At 48.9% G+C, this 19954-nt stretch overlaps 1 protein-coding gene across 2 annotated transcripts in view; it reads left to right on the top strand.

Moving 5' to 3' along the window:
* The window catches only part of TLN2 (talin 2), a 1508116-nt gene that overhangs the window by 1450033 nt on the left and 38129 nt on the right, over window positions 1–19954 (top strand). For both annotated transcript variants that reach the window (XM_078684194.1, XM_078684193.1), the window contains one exon: window positions 6731–6856. In XM_078684194.1, the coding sequence (XP_078540320.1) occupies window positions 6731–6856 (126 nt within the window). The remainder of the gene's footprint in view (window positions 1–6730; window positions 6857–19954) is intronic.

Here is a 19954-nt window from a genome sequence, read left to right as displayed (position 1 = left end):
TTTAGCAACTTTTTATTCCTTATGGAACAGATACGTATGGTCACCACCATACTAGGACATTAAGAGGTATACGTCAGGTAGCTCCCCTAGAACACATAGAAAGTAATAAATGTGTTGCATCAGTTTGGTTATATTGTTATGAGTGGGAGAGCTTGTGCTAAGATAGTAGGAGCTGCAAGCAGCTGCAGAGTTGGCAATTGGTCTTTCAAAATCAGGTGGTCTTGGCCTGCTAACTCTCTGGCTTCCTTGTTTTTGTCCCTGTGTGTTCACAGATGGCCCGGTAGCTGGATTAATAGAATCTGCAGTTTACCCATCACTCCAGAGTCGACCTGCCAAGGCTCTAGGTAGAGTGCTAGGGCTCACAGCATCTTTCAAGAAACATGTCCACCAGTGGCAAGTTATCTTTGTTGATTCGAACCTCTCGTTCCTGGACCTCCTCACTTCCGCTAAGTAAAAAGATCATACTACCAAAGGCTCTCCGTGCGTCGATCTTACCGGACAAGAGCTCCTTTCGAGGCTAATTACCGGGGTGACTTGATAGACCATCACCTTCCCTTCCACAGGAAGATTGTAAAGCTTGCATTCTGGGTGCCCCAACTAGAAGCCAAAAGGGGCCTATACTGGCTGAGGTTGTATTGTGGTGCCACAGCAGTCTGTCTACCTCAGTGTAAGGAAACAAACACCTGGAAACTGAGCAAGGACTAGAGAAGACAGAATAGGGGCACGCACGAGAAGGCTAGTGGTGATTCAGGATATGGGCACAAAAACCTTCATCTAAGACCGCGGGCTAGTGATTTGGGTGCTTCAGTCGCGGTGATCCTATCCCATTGCTGCTCACCCAACGACTCATGTGTCTCCGCTTCAGCACCTGCCCTCCATCCATCCCTACCTTTTCCGGCCTTCGATGCCTGCTTCCTGAGCAGGTGGCCTACAGCTATCCGATGCTCTCAGAGCCAACCTAGGGAATATTCAGGCAGCTCTTTCCAACAGACTCCATTAAGAACAAATGACTCTGCTGTTGCTACTCCTTTAGCCCCCTTCACTTTCAGAATCGCCGATGTCCTAGAATGAGTTTCTAATTGGGTAGTTCAAGCACCCAGGTGCTTTCTTGCAACCCTATTCAGCCTTTCCCAGTTTTTACAGATATTGTGAATGGGATTTTTCTTATCAGAAATGCGATGGAGAAGCTAAGTTTCAAGGTGATGCTGCTCTTGCTTCCTCCAGTCCTCTCCCCATCGTTACAGCCTCCGCGGCTGTCTGCCATACGAGGCCTTTCCCGCTCTCTTTTGTGAGGACAGTAGTGGGCTGCTTTAAGCTGCTTGACACCAGGGGGCGCCATAACACCGCAGTTCGGCCGAACCCAAGATGGAACCACCGAAGCTGGAATGCTTAATGTTGAAAACATTCACTTCCATTTTACTGAAACCTTCAGTACGAATTCTGAATGAACCAGGTGGAGGCAGCCAGGGGCGTAAGGAACACGCACCCCTGCAGTGCAGGGGATACCCCCCCCCCACCACTCTTGAAGGGGGTCCTGAAACCCACAGGCAGGCCCCCGTTCAGGCCACAGCCAGTGAACAACTGTGAGATATGGGAGAGTCGCTCGTGGTCCTCTACTCGCATACTGCGGCGGGGATGAGAGTGACTGTGTTGGTGTGTGTGTGTGTGTGTGTGTGTGTGGGGGGGGGGGGGTTTAAGGTGTTTTAGGGGGGGGGTGTTTTACGCCGCACTGGATGGAAGTTTGCACTATGAAATGTGGAATCATTTAGTAATAAACGGTGCTCCTTCTTTGGCCTAAAATAATAGGTTCTTTCTCTCTTTTCAAGCAAATCTGAACGCCAGTTCAAGAAACACACGAATCCGTCCGTAAGCGCCTCAGACCACCAGTGTGACGTAGAAGAATTTTCCTTAAAAAAAAGTCAGTGCAGAGGAGGTTGCATCTGATTTGCAGCTAACCTGCGGCCACGGGCGCTGCTCACGAATCAGTAGCCCAGATAAAACCGCCATTGTATCCTCGCTCACGGGGTAGGGGTATTGTAAACAAAGAAAAGAAAATAATATATCAAGGGTTCAGTATAATTAAAAAATGCATTACGATGTCCATCTCTAAGGCTAGGCTCCAGATAGTAATTAATGCCTGTGAAGTGTGAACATGAACAAGAACAAGCATTTGCAATGCTATAGGTCTCGCATTTAAGCGAGTTTGAGCTATTGGCATTGCAAATGACAATGCCTTTTATTTATGTTTTGGTTTTTAAAACATACATAAGACATTGTCATTTACAATGCCAATAGCTTAAGCTCATGTAAATGTGAGACGCATTGCAAATGCTTGTTGCCTGTGTGATGATAAACTCGTTAAGTCTATGGTGGCAATTTATTTATGAGATTACTGCTAAATATGTACAATATGACCATCCCTGTGTGGCCTCAAGTAAACAGTATGGCAGAGTGTTTTTTGCCGCCAGTAAAGAAGGCAGTGCAGTGAGCGGCTCCCTCTGCTCTTGGCGTCCTTAGGCATTCGGGACGTGGTCACCAAAACGCCTTGTTCTGAGTCCACTCCTGGGCTTGACTCATTGCTTGTGCACAAGGCCTGTTAACATAAGTTGCTTTCAGACAAAAAATGTGCACTCTAGCTGCCTTCACGGCGCTCGAACATGCTCTGAACACATGCATTCTAAGAGTCATAGGCGTGGAGTAACCACGGTGAACCAGATGTGTTATAGTGCTGATCTGGCAGTAACCAGGTGAGATGGTGGAGTTTCAATTATACAGCAGACGTACTATACCGACAGCGCATCAGCGCTATCCCAAAATATATAGGTAGAGGCGCTACACTGCAGGAACGCTACTGCAAAGTACAAGGGTTTTAGAAACATTATACTGCAAAGACACTAGAGCGAGGTGGAAGATGTTTTGTAAACCAGAAGCTCTCCGTTGCAGGTCTGGCAGCCCTCCATTCGGACACAGAAGTAAAAAGTGCTACAGAGAAGCACTACATCTGAAAAGCTTTAGTTACTACAGAGAGCGCAGGACATTCGGTATAGATGCTGCACTGAAAATTGCAGCATCAGAGGATTGAATGCTTTAAGAAGTAGCACATATATCAAATGGAAAGCAGGCGCTTGAGATTGCAGCAGGGGCGGCTCTAGGCTCATGGCGGCCCTGGGCAGGGAGCGTACGTAGGAGGCCCCGGAAGAGGGGGTCCGGGTGGGGCGGAGCACGTAGGCCAGTGAAGAGGGGGGGGTAAGGGTGTTTGGAAGCGGAACAGAGCCGGAGGCCATCAAATCCCTGCCAGGGGCCGCAACGCAAATATGTATCCATCCTCAGGGGATTATTATATTAAGGATATATATTGGCGTGGTGGCCCCTGGGTTTTGGTGGCCCCTTGCAGGTGCACAGCTTGCACGTGCCTAAGGCCGCTCCTGATTGCAGTTGCACTAAAGAGGCGCATGAGTTTTTATTAAGTCACGTAAGCTAGACAGAGAAGCGCTACTACCAGGGTGCGCACACTCACCGATGCAGAGCCCCACCATGATGCGCCCCCGCAGCCGTGCATCCTTGTTGCTGGCGACTCCCATGACCACAGCCCCAGCTGTGAAAAAGTAGCTGGCCAGCAGGATGCAAGAGCGGCAGCCTAGTGCCCCATTGAGATACCACCCGACCACCACCTGCACACCCACGGTGCCCGACAGCAACAACTCCTCCATCCTCTAAAAACTATCCCGAAAGCGCTCTTGCTCCCCGTCTGTGTACACTTAAGTTAGCTCCCTGGGAGGAAGAGCTGTGCGGTATGTAGCTCTGAGAGCTAAAGATGCAGCTATCAGGGTGGCGATAGTTCTGATTGAACATGTTAGACTGGCGACCAAATGTAAGGTATGCGTTCTCATGCTCGGAGCCTGTAAGATATTTCATTTGAAAAAGTTTAGCCTCCATAAACTACACTTGCTGTGAAAGCTGTGTAACCGATTGGTCTCTTGTTTAAAATAAGAACCTGCAAAATAAAGGATATCTTGGAATTATCGAGCTGTGACAAACAAATGTGAGTCTACAAAGGACACCTCCACTGGCCTTTTAACGGATGTCACTAGATATACTCAACGTACCAATGAATGATTAAGAGGGCAGTGCCAAGATGTTTGTGGTTTTATGTGACAAACACGTTATTACATAATTCAAAGGGACTTCCTCGTCCCCAATTGCCTTCGTAATTCACTAAGGATTAATATTACCTGATGACCAATAGTGCGAAGACTGTAAAATCCCGCTTTCAATTATAGAGGTTGAAAGAAATTCCTAACTTAAAAGCGTAACCACACAGGCGCGCGCGATAAATCGTTTTGTTCCCTATCTGGGTGAATACGTATACACTTGACATGTTCTGTACTCAAAAAGACATGATTTGTCAAATAGTTGCCTAGAGACAAACGCTGTCTTCAGCCACAAACTCCTCTAACTATTTAACCCTTGCTGTACTGGAACAAAGTAAATTGGCGTCAGTTTCTTTCTCTCTTTTGCTCTATTTAGAAACTTTTGGAGGAATGAGCGTTTCTTTTGGCAATTTTCTCCAACTGTAGAAAGATTAACATCTGAAAAGAATTTCAAGCATCAGTGTGTATGTGGCTTAACGTCTATAGCGGCAGACTGTGCAAACTGGGGAACTGGGTTTGATTCTCGGCCAAAGGCTCAACATAGTGCAATTCTTAAGAAAGAAAAACTAGTCAGCGGTGGTCGCTGCACTGCGACTGCACACACAAACATGCAACGCTGTGTGGGTAATGATGAGAGGCACCAGAATGTTCGCTACAGCTGCCTGGCTACAGACCGGGTGAGACAGATCATAGTTCCAGGTGGCATGCACGGGTGGGTGAAGGATGATAATGCAACGGCGGACAGCAATTAATAACAAGGAAGTAGTCCTAAGATAACAGCCCAGCAGCGGAACTAAACTGTAGTTGGTCGGTGCTGCTTCCTGCAAAATTGAAGCAAAAAGGAAGTGAGGTATCGGACCACCAGCCAACCAATGAGCGAGATAAGAAGAGCAATGTCAGATTTAACCAATGGCAAGCCACAAAACAAATAGAAACGCAATGGGTGGAGTTTCACCACTAATACTGATCACTTGATGCCTCGGAGAGGCAGCACATGCGCTGCCTATGCGAGACCTAAAAAGGACGAGGCCGAGGATGACCAGTGCCGGAACAGCAGTCTGATGCCTTGTGCCTGAAGAAGGCTCTGCGCTGCTTTGAAAGGTTTAGAGTGGTCGGCTGTTTTATACCTCTAATCTGATTTTGGTTCCTTTCGTTAGAGACAACCAGTAGCTAGGGTGACCAGATCTTGAGAACCAGAAACCGGGACATATTGCAAAAAAGTAGTATTACTACAATTTTACGTCAACGGTGCTGCGCAGAATGACCACTCTTATCAGCATAGGAACACAGAAGAAGCACTAAGAAAATAAATAAAATGTAATTTCTAAAACCAGCATCTTACCTGTAAATTCAATTTCTTACTTATAACAGGTGCTAACTAGCACAACTTTAGAACACCTAATAAGTGCCTCTCACTGGTTTCATTCGACCCCCCACTGAAAATGAGGACATGGGCCAAAACTGCCAAAATCTGCCTGAACAGATGGTGAAAACCCGGGACTGTCCGAGCAAGCCCGGGACGCCTGGTCACTCTAACAGTAGCTCTTTTTGAGGGATGAAGCACCCTCGGTAGAGCATCTCTGCTGGGTGCCAGATCTCAGCTGCTATGTGGAGTCCAGAAGCAGGATGTCCCCTGGTAAAGTTGTGTGCTGCATCCTTCTCTTGTGAGCTCAGAAGCTGATGAGCCCTGGGTCAGCTGAAAGAGAATCTGTTAAGAGCAGTCCAAGCCAAGAACCTGCTGTTCCCAAGTGAAGCAAAACATTCTCACCATGTTTGTTTATGCATCAATTAGGTTTTTATCATTCCCTATACATGGTGGACAGAATAATATGCTATTATAAGTGGATTTTTGTAACTTGCATTCTGTTTTTGTTACAGTATACGTTTATGCTTGGGATGATCTTGCAGTTATTGGATGGGATATTTGATAATGCTGAGCCCAGTGCATAGTTATGCAGATTGTACCCCTGTATCCTCTTAGTGCTAGTAAAGAATGCCCACCAACATGTCATGATTGCTGAAAGATCCAGAGGAAGTGTTCTTCTGCTTACTTCTGTCACTTTATAAACTCCACAGTGCATGTAAGGTAGGGCTATAAACTTATGCTAACGTCCTGTCTCACAAGACTGGGGTTTTTGCTTTCGATTTAGAAAAAGTTAGTTTTTCTTGAAATATTTTTCCAGGCAATAAGCCAGTTAATGTTTTTATCATTTATACACTTTACAGCCAACGGGGTATTGAACACATTCTGTATATCCTGTTTCCCTGTTGAGATCATGGTATTCTATTAAAGGAGCAGTTCTTTAAGTGTCTTTATTTGTGGTTACCATTCTGTGCTTATCAGAAAAAATATTGCAAATGTCATTTAACCTCCTTTTCTCCTGTAACAGTGAAGCCTGTTTCATGCTAACTTCTGTCCAAGTGTTGTGTTAATATGACCGGTTGCCCATGGATGAGCTTGGTGAGCTCTTGTCCCGACAGTGTTGTAGGGAGATCCTTTTAGCAGTATATTTACCCCTTCACCCAGTAATAGTTGGGTCTGATGTACTCCACGTGATTATGTTCTCTCTTGGTTGCAGCAAGCTGATGAGACTCTCGACTTTGAAGAGCAGATCTTGGAGGCAGCGAAAGCCATTGCCGCCGCTACCAGTGCCCTAGTGAAGTCTGCCTCTGCAGCTCAAAGGGAACTCGTCGCACAGGGGAAGGTAAGACACTCATTGCATCTTTACCCTTGTGCATATGATCCTGATCTCTCTGGTGTCCACAGTGCTTCCAGTTTATCCAGACTTTTCAGCTTGAAAAAAGTCTACACTTTGCTCAGATAATGTCACTCAACTATTGTATATCCCAGGACAGTACAAAATATGATAGTATGGATACATTTAGCTGATTAATGCAGTGCCAAACATTCCCTATGTGCAATACTAGAGCAGTTGTTTAGTCTACTTTATGTTATGTTACTTTGCCATTCTTCAGCAACATTTCTTTGGACACTTTGCTATGGAGTATTATCTGAAGTTTATCATGATTTGTTAAGGAACTTCACTTAATATAACCCCCCTCCACAAGTTCAGTCAGCCTCATTCCAGGTTTTCCGCCCATGCTAGGGTCTTATACTCTCTGAATTTTATTGTATGTGGACGACGTGATGATCTTCCACCTCACTCCAAGTGTTTACAAAGACTTTGGAAGAATTGTAAAATATACATTTGATAGACACTTCTAGCTGCAGATTCCCTACCTTTGGATTTCCCAGATGTCAAACTGGATCCGGAAACTTTTGTGTGAGTAGTACCCCTGAGCTCTGTTGGGTCTGTTTGGTTCCCCTTTGCGTCATTGATGCTGGAAGTGACGTCACGGTCACCAATATAGGTGCGACCCAGGCGTGAGGACGTCAGTTCCTTTCTTTCCACGCCAGTTAGCGCTGATCTGGAGAAGAGCTACCCCCTGTCTGTTTTTGACATAATTATTTGGGCATTTTATCAAATATTTTTTCTTGTGTGTTGAGAATGTCATCTAGGATGGTAGCGTTTAAGGCGTTTGGGGTATGTCACCGCACCATGTCAGTTACTGACCCACATCTTATGTGTTTATAGTGTCTCGAGAGTGACTACAACTCAAATTAGTCTTTGGACTCCCGGGCCATGGCGTCAAAGGCATTGAGGAAGCAGTTCCTGAAACAGCTCGTCGCCCGGCAGTCGATGCCATCTAGTGCGACTCCTAGGAGGTCTCGTTCCTGATCAAGAAGAAGGTTGTGGGACCACTCCAGGAGCCCCAATCCTTTTTGTTGCTTTCGAGGTGCTCAGGATACTCGTCAAAGAGGCACAAGAAGAAGAATTCTAGACATACTTCAACTACTCCTCGTCCATCGAAAGCTGGAGAGACGAGTGAAGAACATCAACGTTCCAGACATGGTTCTGTTTAGCGGTTGCCACGTCCGACTCCGCACAGCCTCAATAAAGGAGTTTTACAAGGCCATACGCCAAGTATTTGGGTGGGCTGACCCCTTCGGTGCACCAGTTGTACACCTCTGGTGAGACTTTGGGCTGGTATGAGGAACTAGGCAAGGCCAGTGAACTGGACACCTCTCCAGATACTGGTATGCTCTCTTCTTCTACCATGGCTACAGAGGAGGGAGCTTCTTATGAAATGGTGGTATAGAGGGCTGCAGAGTTCCTTCACCTCAGACTTCCCTGTCTGGCCGTCAAGCTAAATCTGGTGCTAAATCCTGCTGCTTCCTCTTCCGAACGCCTATTGCCCTTTAATTGAGCCCTGACTTTTAGGAACTTGTCCAAGCCTAGCACAGGGGCTCCTGTGAACAGGACAATTGCCTACCGCCATCGCCAGGCCACGGGTGATCCTAGTTTCGCCACCCAGCACCCCACCCCTAAGAACTTGGTACCAAGCCTCGACTTCCCATGGCGCGTTACCTGCTGCTCCCCGGACAGGAAATCCGAGAGGCTGGATGCTCTTCGGAAGAGGATGTTTTTTTCCACTAGCCTGGCATTGCGGTCAGTGAACACCATATGCCTATTGAGCCGTTGCTCCCATACCCTATCGGAAATGGTTGCGCAAGTGCTGCCTCAGGTCCCAGAGGAGGCCCGAGCCATACTCTCCCAAGCAGTGAAAGATGGGAGAGATGCAGTAAAGTTCACCATTAGGTGTGCTATATATACGACTGACTCGCTTAGCAGATCGGTTTTGTCAACGGTGGCCTTACGGTGCCGCACTTAGCTGAGAACACATGGCTTTTTGGGAGATGTCCAGAAGAGAGAACTACTTAATGTACCATTCAGAAGTAGAAATGTATCTCCTTTTATTATTTATACAAAACGTTTAAAGAGGTGGCAAAGTATAATGTAACATTCTTAGACATTTAACAACAATAAATGAAAATGTTGCTGGCTGTTACCGTGGACTGTAGGCCTAAGGGTAATAATACACTCTAAAGGTGGTCTTATGAGCCTAAACACCAGTTGCTATACAGTACAGTGTTCAATACACTGGGATGGATTTCACATAACATGGACACAATGCCAACAAACAAATGCTTTGCCACACTAAAGAAACAGAATTGTATATAAGCACATGTAATCACAATATAAAAAATGTGGAACTGATTCTCGGAGGTATTGAATTGTACCACTACGTCATCCATATTCTGTCCACCATCCTGTGCAGGCTTCCCAAGTTGTGCGAGGACGTGGACATGGTGCATTCTGACCCCGTGGGAATGGTAGCCAGAAGTCATCCGGCAACTGCAACCTCTAAGTCCTCCTAGTTTGGTTCTGCAGGGCCATGGTTGCCCAGTTGGAAGGAGAATCCAATATCATCTCCTCTATTGGCAGTCCATAATATCAGACAAATGGTCTTGCAGATTATTTGGAGGGGTTACTCTCTGCTTTTCCAATCCCCCCTACCTTTTACCGCCATTTTAAGAATGGCTGACGGAGGATCATCTGATCTTGTTCCGAGAGGAAGCGACAGCTGTCCTGGCCAAGTGGGCTATTGAAAGGGTTCGATATCAGAAGTAGGCATTGGTTGATATTCCCACTACTTTCTGCTACGAAAAAAAGAACAAGGGTCTTTGACCTATTCTAGACCTCCGAACTGTCAATCTCTTCCTCAAAAAAGAGAAATTCAAGATGCTCACTTTGGCTCAGATCTTGTCTGCGCTAGAATAAGGAGACTGGCTGGCAGTGTTGGACTTGCAGGATGTGTATTTTTTTATGCCCATTCTGCCAGCCCACAGGCGTGACCAGCGATTCAAGGTAGGCCGTGGGCACTTTCAGTTTGCCATGCTCCCCTTTGGCGTTACTAGTACCTCTCGGGTGTTCACCAGGGTGATAGCGGTGGTTGCGGCACATCTGTGTAGGCTAGGGGTGTCAGTCTTCCCCTACCTCGACGACTGGCTGTTGAAGGCATCCTTGCCCCAGGCTCTCTTCTCCCACCTCCTGACTACAGCAGACCTCCAGCATTCACTGGGGTTCACTATAAATGTACTGAGGTCACACCTGACTCCTTGTCAGATGCTCCCTTTTATCGGGGCTGTACTGGATACAGTGCAGTTTCTGGCTTATCCTCCCAAACAGCGAGTGCAGGATATTCAGGTTATGATACTGAGGTTTTAGCCTCTATCCTGGATTTTGGTCAAAATGAGACTGAGGCTGCTGGGCCTCATGACCTCCTGCATCCTGTTGGTAAATGGTGTCAGTTGGTATATGCGGGCTCTGCAGTGGGACCTGAAGTTCCAGTGGGCGCAGCATCAGGGGAATTTCTTCTACGTTCTCCATATCTTGAAGGGAACTGCAAAATACCTGCAGTGGTGGCTTACAAAATGTGATTGGGTCAAAGGCAGACTCCTCTCCCTGCCCCAAACAGACCCGACGGTAGTGATAAATGTGTTACTCCTGGAATGGGGTGGCCATCTGGTAAAGGTGGACATCAGAGGACAGAGGTCTCAGGCGGAATCCAAACTCCACATCAACCTGTTGGAGCTCCGGGTGATCTGACTAGCATTAAAAGCATTTCTTCCCTCTGTCAAGGGGAAGTTAGTGCAAGTCATCATGGACAACAATACCACCATGTGGTACTGCAACAAGCAGGGCGGGATAGATCATGGACTTGTTGTCAAGAGGCCCTGCGCCTCTGTACATGGCTGGAACACCCAGCATGTTTTCTGAACTCCAGGGTGGACAAATTTAGCTATTGATGCCTTGGGGATCACGAGTGGTGTCTCCTTTTGGAGGTGGCACAAGGACTCTTTCAGCAGTGGGGAGAGCCTTGGTTGGTTCTGTTCGCCTCCAAAAAGGACGCACAATGTCAGCAGTATTGTGCATTGGAGTTTCCAAGGTAACTATTGCTCTGAGGCACTTTTTGTTGTGAGTGGAGCTCAGGCCCCCATACGCTTTTCTGCCCATACTGCTCTTGCCCAGAGTTCTCAAGAAGATGAGAAGAACTACCAGGCCCAAGTCATCCTTGTGTCTCCGGCTTGGGCACGGAGCGTTTGGTATCCCGAGCTTCTTCAAATAAGCATCGATCCTCCACTCAGGCTGCCCCTTCTAGAGGATCTTATGGCGCAACAGCAGGGTCCTCCACCCGAACCTGTCAACTCTCCGCCTCCTTGCATGGAGATTGAGCGGTTACAGTTGATACCTTTTGACCTTCCTTCCGAAGTCTGTAAAATTATCCTGGCGGCTAGGCGGCTCTCCACCCAGACGGTATATGTCTGCCGTTGGCAAAAATGTGAAAAGTATTGTACAGATAAGTATATTGACTCTTTCTGCCTTTCTTCTCTTTATCCTTACCCAGCAGGGCTTTGCCCTGGGCACTCTCAAGTGTTATCTCTCTGCTGTTTGCTTTCCTGCGGCTGCCTGACTAACCATCTTTTTTTAAGTTCCCTATTGTACATAGTTTTCAAAAAGGGCTTGTACATGCCCTTCATCATGCCTCAGTGGGATCTGAATCTGGGTCTCATTAACCTCGTGTGCTACCTTTGAGACACAACACAATTGTCCCCTCTGGCTGCTTACCCTAAAACATCTTTTCTAGAGGCAATTACATCTGCCCGGACGGTGAGTGACCTGCAGGCTTTATCATCCAAGCCTCCCTAACTTATGGTATTCCCGGACAAGGTGGTGCTTTGCACCCGGGCCTCTTTCCAACCTAAGGCGGTGACTCCATTGCATCTGGAACAATTTGTTCGCCTGCCTGCCTTTTATGCTCCTCCACATCCCTCTAAAGAGGAAGAGCGACTCCACTGTCTCGAACCGAAATGAGCATTGTCGTTCTCCCTTGACTGCACAAGAGTTCCAGGTGGACGACCAACTTTTTGTGAGTGATGTAGGAGCTAAAAAAAAGGTAGCTTCATCATTTTCCAGAGATATAATACTCTTTCAGCAGTTTATAAAGCAGCATAGCAGTCTATAAAGGAGGCTCTTGGATATTTTAGCAAGTCACTAGCTCCAGTGCTAATGGCCCTTGAGGCAGAATCCGTGCTGGCATATGCTGCTTCCAATCTCACATTTTAGAATCCATCCTCTCAGTAGGAATATGGAATTCGCACAGAAGAGTGAGAAAACATTGGTTCGAGGCATATGAGCTGCAGAATTCATACTTTAGCATAGATCGCCATCTGGTGTTGGGCTCAGATGATTGCAGTTTGTTGTTCTCTTGAAAGAAGTCTTTGTAGTCACGAGATAGGTGACCCCTCCCTTGGACAATAGTGCGCATGGGCAACAACTCCATCCTTACATTGTTTTTTTCCGCCATCAGGTTCGGATGTAACTTCGGCGCTCCGGTTCAGTACCGTGTTGCCAAACCTTTCAACGCGCAAAACATCACAAATCGACGGTATTGTTTTGTTCATGTGCGTCGACACGCTGATTCGATCAAACCCCGAAAACCTTCGGATCCGAAAAAGATTACTGACTCCACGTCGAAGCCGAAGGAGCAAAAAAAACTTCTAAGGCTCTAGACTACAAATCAAAACCGTGTTCGAAACCGAAAAAATCGACAACGAAAGGAGACACCAACCTGGAAGAACTTTTTCAACCAGCTCCTCTCGATCCCAAAAAAAGGACATTGCATGTGGACCCTAAAACAGGCCATATTGTCAGTCTCCCCAAGAACAAGAGGAAATTCGACACCTCACACTCTCCTGAGGTGCCTGTGAAGAAAAGAGACTTTGCAACTTCACCCTTACAACCCTCTTCTCCTATTCTTCCTACCAAACCTTTATCTCCTGAAAAATCTCCCATACACTCTCCTAGACCTCTCTCCACACTGACCACCACCATAGGATGATGATGATGATGACCTAGGGGACGTGGGTGGACATATTAACCCTCCAGATGACCCTGATGATGACACTATTATAACTCACGACACATGGGCAAATTACAATGATCCTGCAGATCCTCCAGACCTTCCTGATCCAGAAGCTTACCCAACCAGGCCATCTCCCTTAGATGACAACATTGGCTTTAGTCAGCTCATTGATAGGGCTGCCCAATATCATGGCGTGCAAATGCATTCAGACCCCACAGAGAAAGACTTCCTCGTAGACACTTTTGCACATCACAGAGGACAGTACAAACAATACCCATGCTACAAGATGTCATAAAAAATGCTCCAGACATCTTCAAAGACCCTGACAGAACCAGGATTCTCAATTCGTGGATTGATAAAATAATATAAACTGTCCCCTTATGATCCCACCTACATTAAAGGTCAGCTCCCCTTAGATTCCCTGGTAGTGACCAATGAAAGGAAACGGGCCAACTCACAGACCTCCAGGGATTCTCCACCTCCAGACAAAGAGTCAAAATTGCTAGACGCTGAAGGCAAACAAGTTGCATCCCAAGCAGCTAATCACTGGAGGATAGCTCACTACGATGAGCTTGAGGGCTTAATGCAGCATTTGCCTGACCAAGGTGCGCTCGATTCAGCAGACACTGCATCTAGATCAATCAACACAAGTGTGTTATTGCGAAGGCATGCATGGTTGCGCATTTCTGGGTTCAAACAAGAAGTGCAGACTACTATCCTCAATCAACCGTTCAATCAGGAACAACTTTTTGGCCCAGCTGCAGACACAACATTAGAGAAAATGAAAAAAGACACAGACTGCAAAATCTGTGGGAGCATTACAGTCTCCATCTACACAAGGCTCCTTTCGTCGCTCCTTTTATAGGGGTGCATCCAAAAACATCAGTACAGATACTGCTTCCTCCTCCTACAAAAGTTCCACACAAACATCCCCCAACAAGGGATATTTCAGAGGTGGGTACAGGGGAAATAACAACAAAGGGAGAGGCCAAGGTAACAATACTCGCACCTCCTCCACTAACAAACAGTGACTTTCTTCCACTACCTCCAGACCATTCCTCTCCGGTCGGAGGGAGACTCTCACAGTTCCTACCTGTCTGGAATTCCATCACTACAGACAAGTGGGTAAGACAAATGATCCAGTGACCTTTGTCCCTGCTTGCAGGGCCAGTCGCTCCACGCACCGCGCGGCTCCCCGAACCCCGTGAGTGCCAGGACCCCTGACCCCTCCGCTGCTGCCCCGCTGCCTCGCGCCTGGACTGCTGAGTGACTGGACTGCTTGTGTTAGTACCGTGTGCGAGTTTCTTCGTCCTGTATTCGTTTTTCCCCTGTTTTTGCCAGTCTCTTGTTTTCTCAGCTGTACCCCTGCTATTTTGTTGCCCCCGTGTACCCGTGATTGTTTTTCCCGCCGCTTCTCCCCCTCCCCGCTCCCCGCCGCTGCTCCCCTGCGGCCCGCCCCTTTTTCTTTCTGTATCCCACCCATTAGCCACCCCACTCCCGCCTCCCAGCTGCTCCTCCCTCCCACTTCGCCATTTATGGAGGTCGCCGCACGTACGCGCAGCGGACGAGCGCAGCGGGCACGCCGATTGTGCGCCGAAGGCGCGCCAAAGGCAAGCCCGTCTGCGCCCGTCCGCACCTGGACTGCGCACAGCGCCAGGACCCCTGGCCGCCAACGATGCCAGCCCACACGACGGACCTACAACGCCGCCACCCTCAATGCACTCAAACCCAACCGGAATCCCGCCTGCTACCGAGCCACCCCGAAACGCACCCACGGACCCTTCACCTGCCAAGCCTGCAATTTCACCTGCCTCCGGACCAGCACCGCACCTGAAAGGCCAGGCACCAGCAACAACCACCTCAAGTGCATCCTGCTCAACACCCGCTCTGTTCAGACACGCCATCGAACTCTGGAATCTGCTCGACACAACATCACCAGACGTCGCCTTCCTCACGGAAACCTGGATGAACGCCTCCTCAGCACCCGACATCGCCATAGCCATCCCAGACGGATACAAGATCACCCGGAGGGATCGCGTCAACCAGACCGGAGGAGGCATCGCCATCATCCACAGGAACACCATCCGCATCACGAGCAACTCCGACGACACCTTCACCGCCGCCGAACACCTTCACTTCCAGATACACACCGACCCCAAGACCACCCTCAGAGGCACTCTCATCTACAGACCCCCGGGCCCACGCACACAATTCAGCGAAGCCATCACAGACTTCATCAGCCCGCACACCCTGACCTCCCCAGACTACATCCTCCTAGGGGACCTCAACTTCCACCTGGAGAACAACAACGACAACAACACCACCACCCTGCTGGATAACCTCGCCAACCTCAGACTCAAGCAACTGGTGAACACCCCCACCCACTACGCCGGCCACACGCTTGACCCCGTCTTCTCCTCCAGCAAGCACATCTCCTTCAGCCACTCCACCGGACTTCATTGGACTGATCACAGATGCGTCCACTTCAGCTTCAGGAGAACCACAACCCACCACCACCCGCAACAGGTTCTCCGCAGGAGCTGGAGCAAGATCACCGCCGACCAGCTCACCAACTCCCTCAGCCAGAACCCTCCCGCCAGCACAACGGATCCCAACGAAGCTGCCCGCAACCTCACACAGTGGCTCACCAACTGCACCGACGACCTCGCACCACTGAAGAACCCTCCCAGCAGACCCGGCAGCAAGAAAGCCTCGTGGTTCACCAACGAACTCCAAACATCCAAGAAAAACTGCCGCACCCTCGAAAAAGCCTGGCGCCACGACCAGACTCAGAAAACATGACTGCCCTCAAGAACGCCACCCGCGCACACCACCAGCTGATCCGTACCACTAAAAAGACAACATTCAAAGAACGACTAGACAACAACACCCACAACAGCAAGGAACTCTTCAGCATCGTCAAAGAGCTCTCCAACCCCAGCGCCGGAAACAACGACGTCACACCCTCGCAAGACCGCTGCGACTGACTTGCCTCCTTCTTCCACCGCAAGATCGCCGACATACACAACAGCTTCAGCGCACCGACCTCGCACCCTACCACCGAATCAACGCCCCCCACCACCACCCTCTGCAACTGGACACCTGTCAGCACCGAAGACACCACCCGCACGATGAACACCATCCACTCCGGATCCCCAACCGACCCATGCCCCCACCATGTCTACAACAAGGCCGACTACATCATCGCACCCCAACTCCGGGAACATCATCAACATCTCCTTCACCACCGCCACCTACCCGGAGAGCTGGAAGCATGCCGAGATCAGCGCCCTCCTGAAGAAACCAACAGCAGACCCCACCGACCTCAAGAACTTCCGCCCCATCTCGCTCCTCCCTTTTCCTGCCAAAGTAATCGAGAAGACCGCCAACATACAGCCCGCCGCCTTCCTCGAGACGAACGGATCCCTTGACCCCTCACAGTCCGGTTTCCGAGCCAACCACAGCACAGAGACCGCCCTCATCGCAGCCACTGACGACATCAGATCCCTGCTTGACAACGGGGAAACAGCTGCCCTCATCCTCCTGGACCTCTCTGCAGCGTTCGACACAGTCTGCCACCGCACCCTAATACAGCGCCTCAGCAACATCGGAATTCAAGAGAAGGCACTGGAATGGATCATCTCGTTCCTCGCCGGAAGAACCCAGAGAGTCCGCCTCCCCCGTTCAGATCCGCAGTCACCGAAGTCATCTGCGGCGTACCTCAAGGATCCTCGCTCAGCCCCACCCTCTTCAACGTCTACATGAGCCCCCTCCAGACATCGCACGCCAACACAACCTCAACATCATCTCCTACGCCGACGACACCCAGCTGATCCTCTCCCTCACCAACGACCCTGCCACTGCCAGAGCCACCCTACACGAGGGAATGAAGGAAGTCGCCGAATGGATGAAGATCAGCCGCCTGAAGCTGAACTCAGACAAGACGGAAGTCCTCATCCTGAGATCATCCCCCTCCGCCTGGGACGACTCCTGGTGGCCCCCTGCCCTGGGCACCACCCCCAAGCCAACGGACCACGCACCAAACCTGGGCTTCATCCTGGACTCCTCCCTCACGATGACCAGGCAAGTCAACGCCGTCTCGTCATCCTGCTTCAACACCCTGCGCATGCTCCGAAAGATATTCCGTTGGATCCCCACTGAAACCAGGAAGACGGTCACACAGGCACTCGTCACCAGCCGACTGGACTACGGGAACACCCACTACGCGGGAACCACTGCCAAACTACAGAAAAGACTCCAGCGCATACGGAACGCCTCCGCACGACTCGTCCTGGACATCCCCCGCCACAACCACATCTCCGCCCACCAGAGAGAGCTGCACTGGCTCCTCCTCAGCAAGAGGATCACGTTCAGAATCCTCACCCACGCACACAATGCTCTCCACGACCTGGGACCCAAGTACCTCAACAACCGCCTCACCTTCTGCACGCCCACCTGCCAGCTGCGATCGACCAGTCTCGCCCTCGCCACCGTACCACGCATTCGCAGAGCCACCGCCTGAGGAAGATCCTTCTCCTTCCTGGCGGCCAAGACATGGAACTCCCTCCCCATCCACCTACGGCTGACCCAGGACCATCTCTACTCCAGGAAGCAACTCAAGACCTTGCTTTTCGAGCAGTAAAGGACCCCCTTCCCCCAGCGCCTTGAGACCCTCCGGGTGAGTAGTGCGCTATAGAAATTATCTGATTGATTGATTGATTGTATGGTTACTGCCTGGAACTTACTGCAACTTCCCCCAACATACCGCACAAACAGTGTCCCATGTCCACGGAACATCTAACACTCCTGAATCAGGAAGTTCTTTCACTGCTTCAAAAGCATGCAATAGAACAAGTTTCCCCACCAACATCAAGGGACAGCGGTTTACTCCCTGTACTTTCTACTCGCCAAAAAGGACGGTACTCTCAGAGCAATACTGGACCTCAGACCTCTCAATTTCCACATACAGTCAGATCACTTTCAGATGATCACTCTTCGACAAGTCCTTCCACTGTTTTAACAAGGCGACTTCCTTGCAACATTAGATATCAAGGACGCCTTCTTCCATATTCCCATACACCCTGCTCACAGGATATATCTAAGATTCAAAGGGCATGGCCAACACTATCAGTTCAAGGTTCTTCCATTCAGGGTAACCACAGCACCCAGGGTCTTCACAAAGTATCTCGCGGTAGTAGCTGCACACTTGCGAAGACAGCAGATCCATGTGTTTCCATACCTGGACGACTGGCCAATAAAAGCCATGTCACACAGTCAGTGTGTTCGTCACACTCCCGAAACATTTCTACTGCTACACCACTTAGGGTTCACAATCAACGACACCAAGTCACATCTACAGCCCTCCTACCTACATCAGTATCTAGGGACCACTATAGACACTTCCAAAGCTCTAGGATACCCCAATCCAGCCAGGATAGCAAGTATGCAAACCCTCATCACACAATTTCAACCACAACACTCCCTTCCAGTTCGAGTGTTTATGCAGCTCACAGGAATGATGGCTTCCTGCATTTTCATAGTCCCTTACGCAGGACTTCAGATGCAACCCTTACAAGAATGCTTAGCACGTCAGTAGAATCAGGCTCAAGGTCAACTTACAGGTTTGGTGTTGGTGGACAACCGCTCACATTGCTCTCTGCAGTGGTGGAACACACAAAATCTTTCCAGGCGACAGCCGTTCCTAGAGCCAATTCTACAGATAGTGCGAACAGTGGTCGCATCACTCACCGGCTGGGTAGCCCATCTCCTAAACCACATAATTCAGGGCAAGTGGACCACCCAACAAAAACTGCTCCACATCAATCACCTACAATTACTAGCAATATTTGTTGCGTTAATGTCGTTCCAAGCACATCTTCTCAACAAGACTGTCCTGGTCCACACAGACAATATGACAGCAATGTATTACATACAAAAACAAGGAGGAACACCCTCTTTGCAGCGGTCTCATATGGAGATGGGCAATTCCTCAAAAAATATATTTTCTGGCAGAACATCTTCCAGGAGTGCACAAACCGATTGCAGATCTGCTAAGTCACAGACACTGCAGATCCACGAATGGGAACTTCAGCCTCAAGTTCTTCAACCATTTTTCCATGTTTGGGGCCACCCAGACATAAATCTGTTCACCACACATGCAAACGCAAAATGCCCAAACTTCGCCGCCAGTTTTCAACACCTGTTGTCCAAGGGCAATGCGATATGGATGAACTGGTCCGGCAGATTTGCGTACGCTTTTCCGCCACACCCACTCATTCTGCTAGTAGTATGCAATCTCAAGCAACAGTCTCTCAAGATGATTCTAGCTGCTCCCACATGGGCACGGCAACCATGGTTCACAACAATCCTCGAACTCTCAGTAGTTCCACACCAAAAATAATATCTCTCCCAAAATGCTAACGCAGAACCATGGAGATATAAGGCACAACTGAATGTAGCAATCTGGCTCCTGAAGTCCTAGAGTTTGGTTACCTTAACCTCCCACCAGACTATATGAGCATTATCAAAGAAGCCAGACACCCGACTACTAGAGCATGCTATGCAGCCAAATGGAAAGAATTCTTAATTTACTGCAATCACAACAAGAGTGACCCGCTAGATGCTTCAATTCAGAACATCATTTGCTATTTACTGCATCTACAAAGATGTAATCTATCATACTCATCCATAAGATTACATTTGGCTGCACTTGCCGCCTACCTGCAAAACAGATAAAATGTGTCATTGTTCAGAGTACCTGCTATCAAAGCTTTTATGGAAGGCTTTGAAAGGATAATTCCTCCCACACTGCCACCAGCTCAGTGTGGAATCTAACCATTGTACTTACTAGGCTCATGGGTCCTCCATTTGAACCTTTACACAAATGTGAACTACAGTTCCTTACATGGAGAGTAGCTTTCCTTGTCTCAATCACCTCTCTCAGGAGAGTAAGTGAGATCCAGGCTTTAACCATA

The sequence above is a fragment of the Lissotriton helveticus genome, chromosome 3_2 (genome assembly GCF_964261635.1).
Source record: "Lissotriton helveticus chromosome 3_2, aLisHel1.1, whole genome shotgun sequence".
NCBI lineage: Eukaryota > Metazoa > Chordata > Amphibia > Caudata > Salamandridae > Lissotriton > Lissotriton helveticus.
This window is presented reverse-complemented; position numbering and strand designations above follow the sequence as displayed.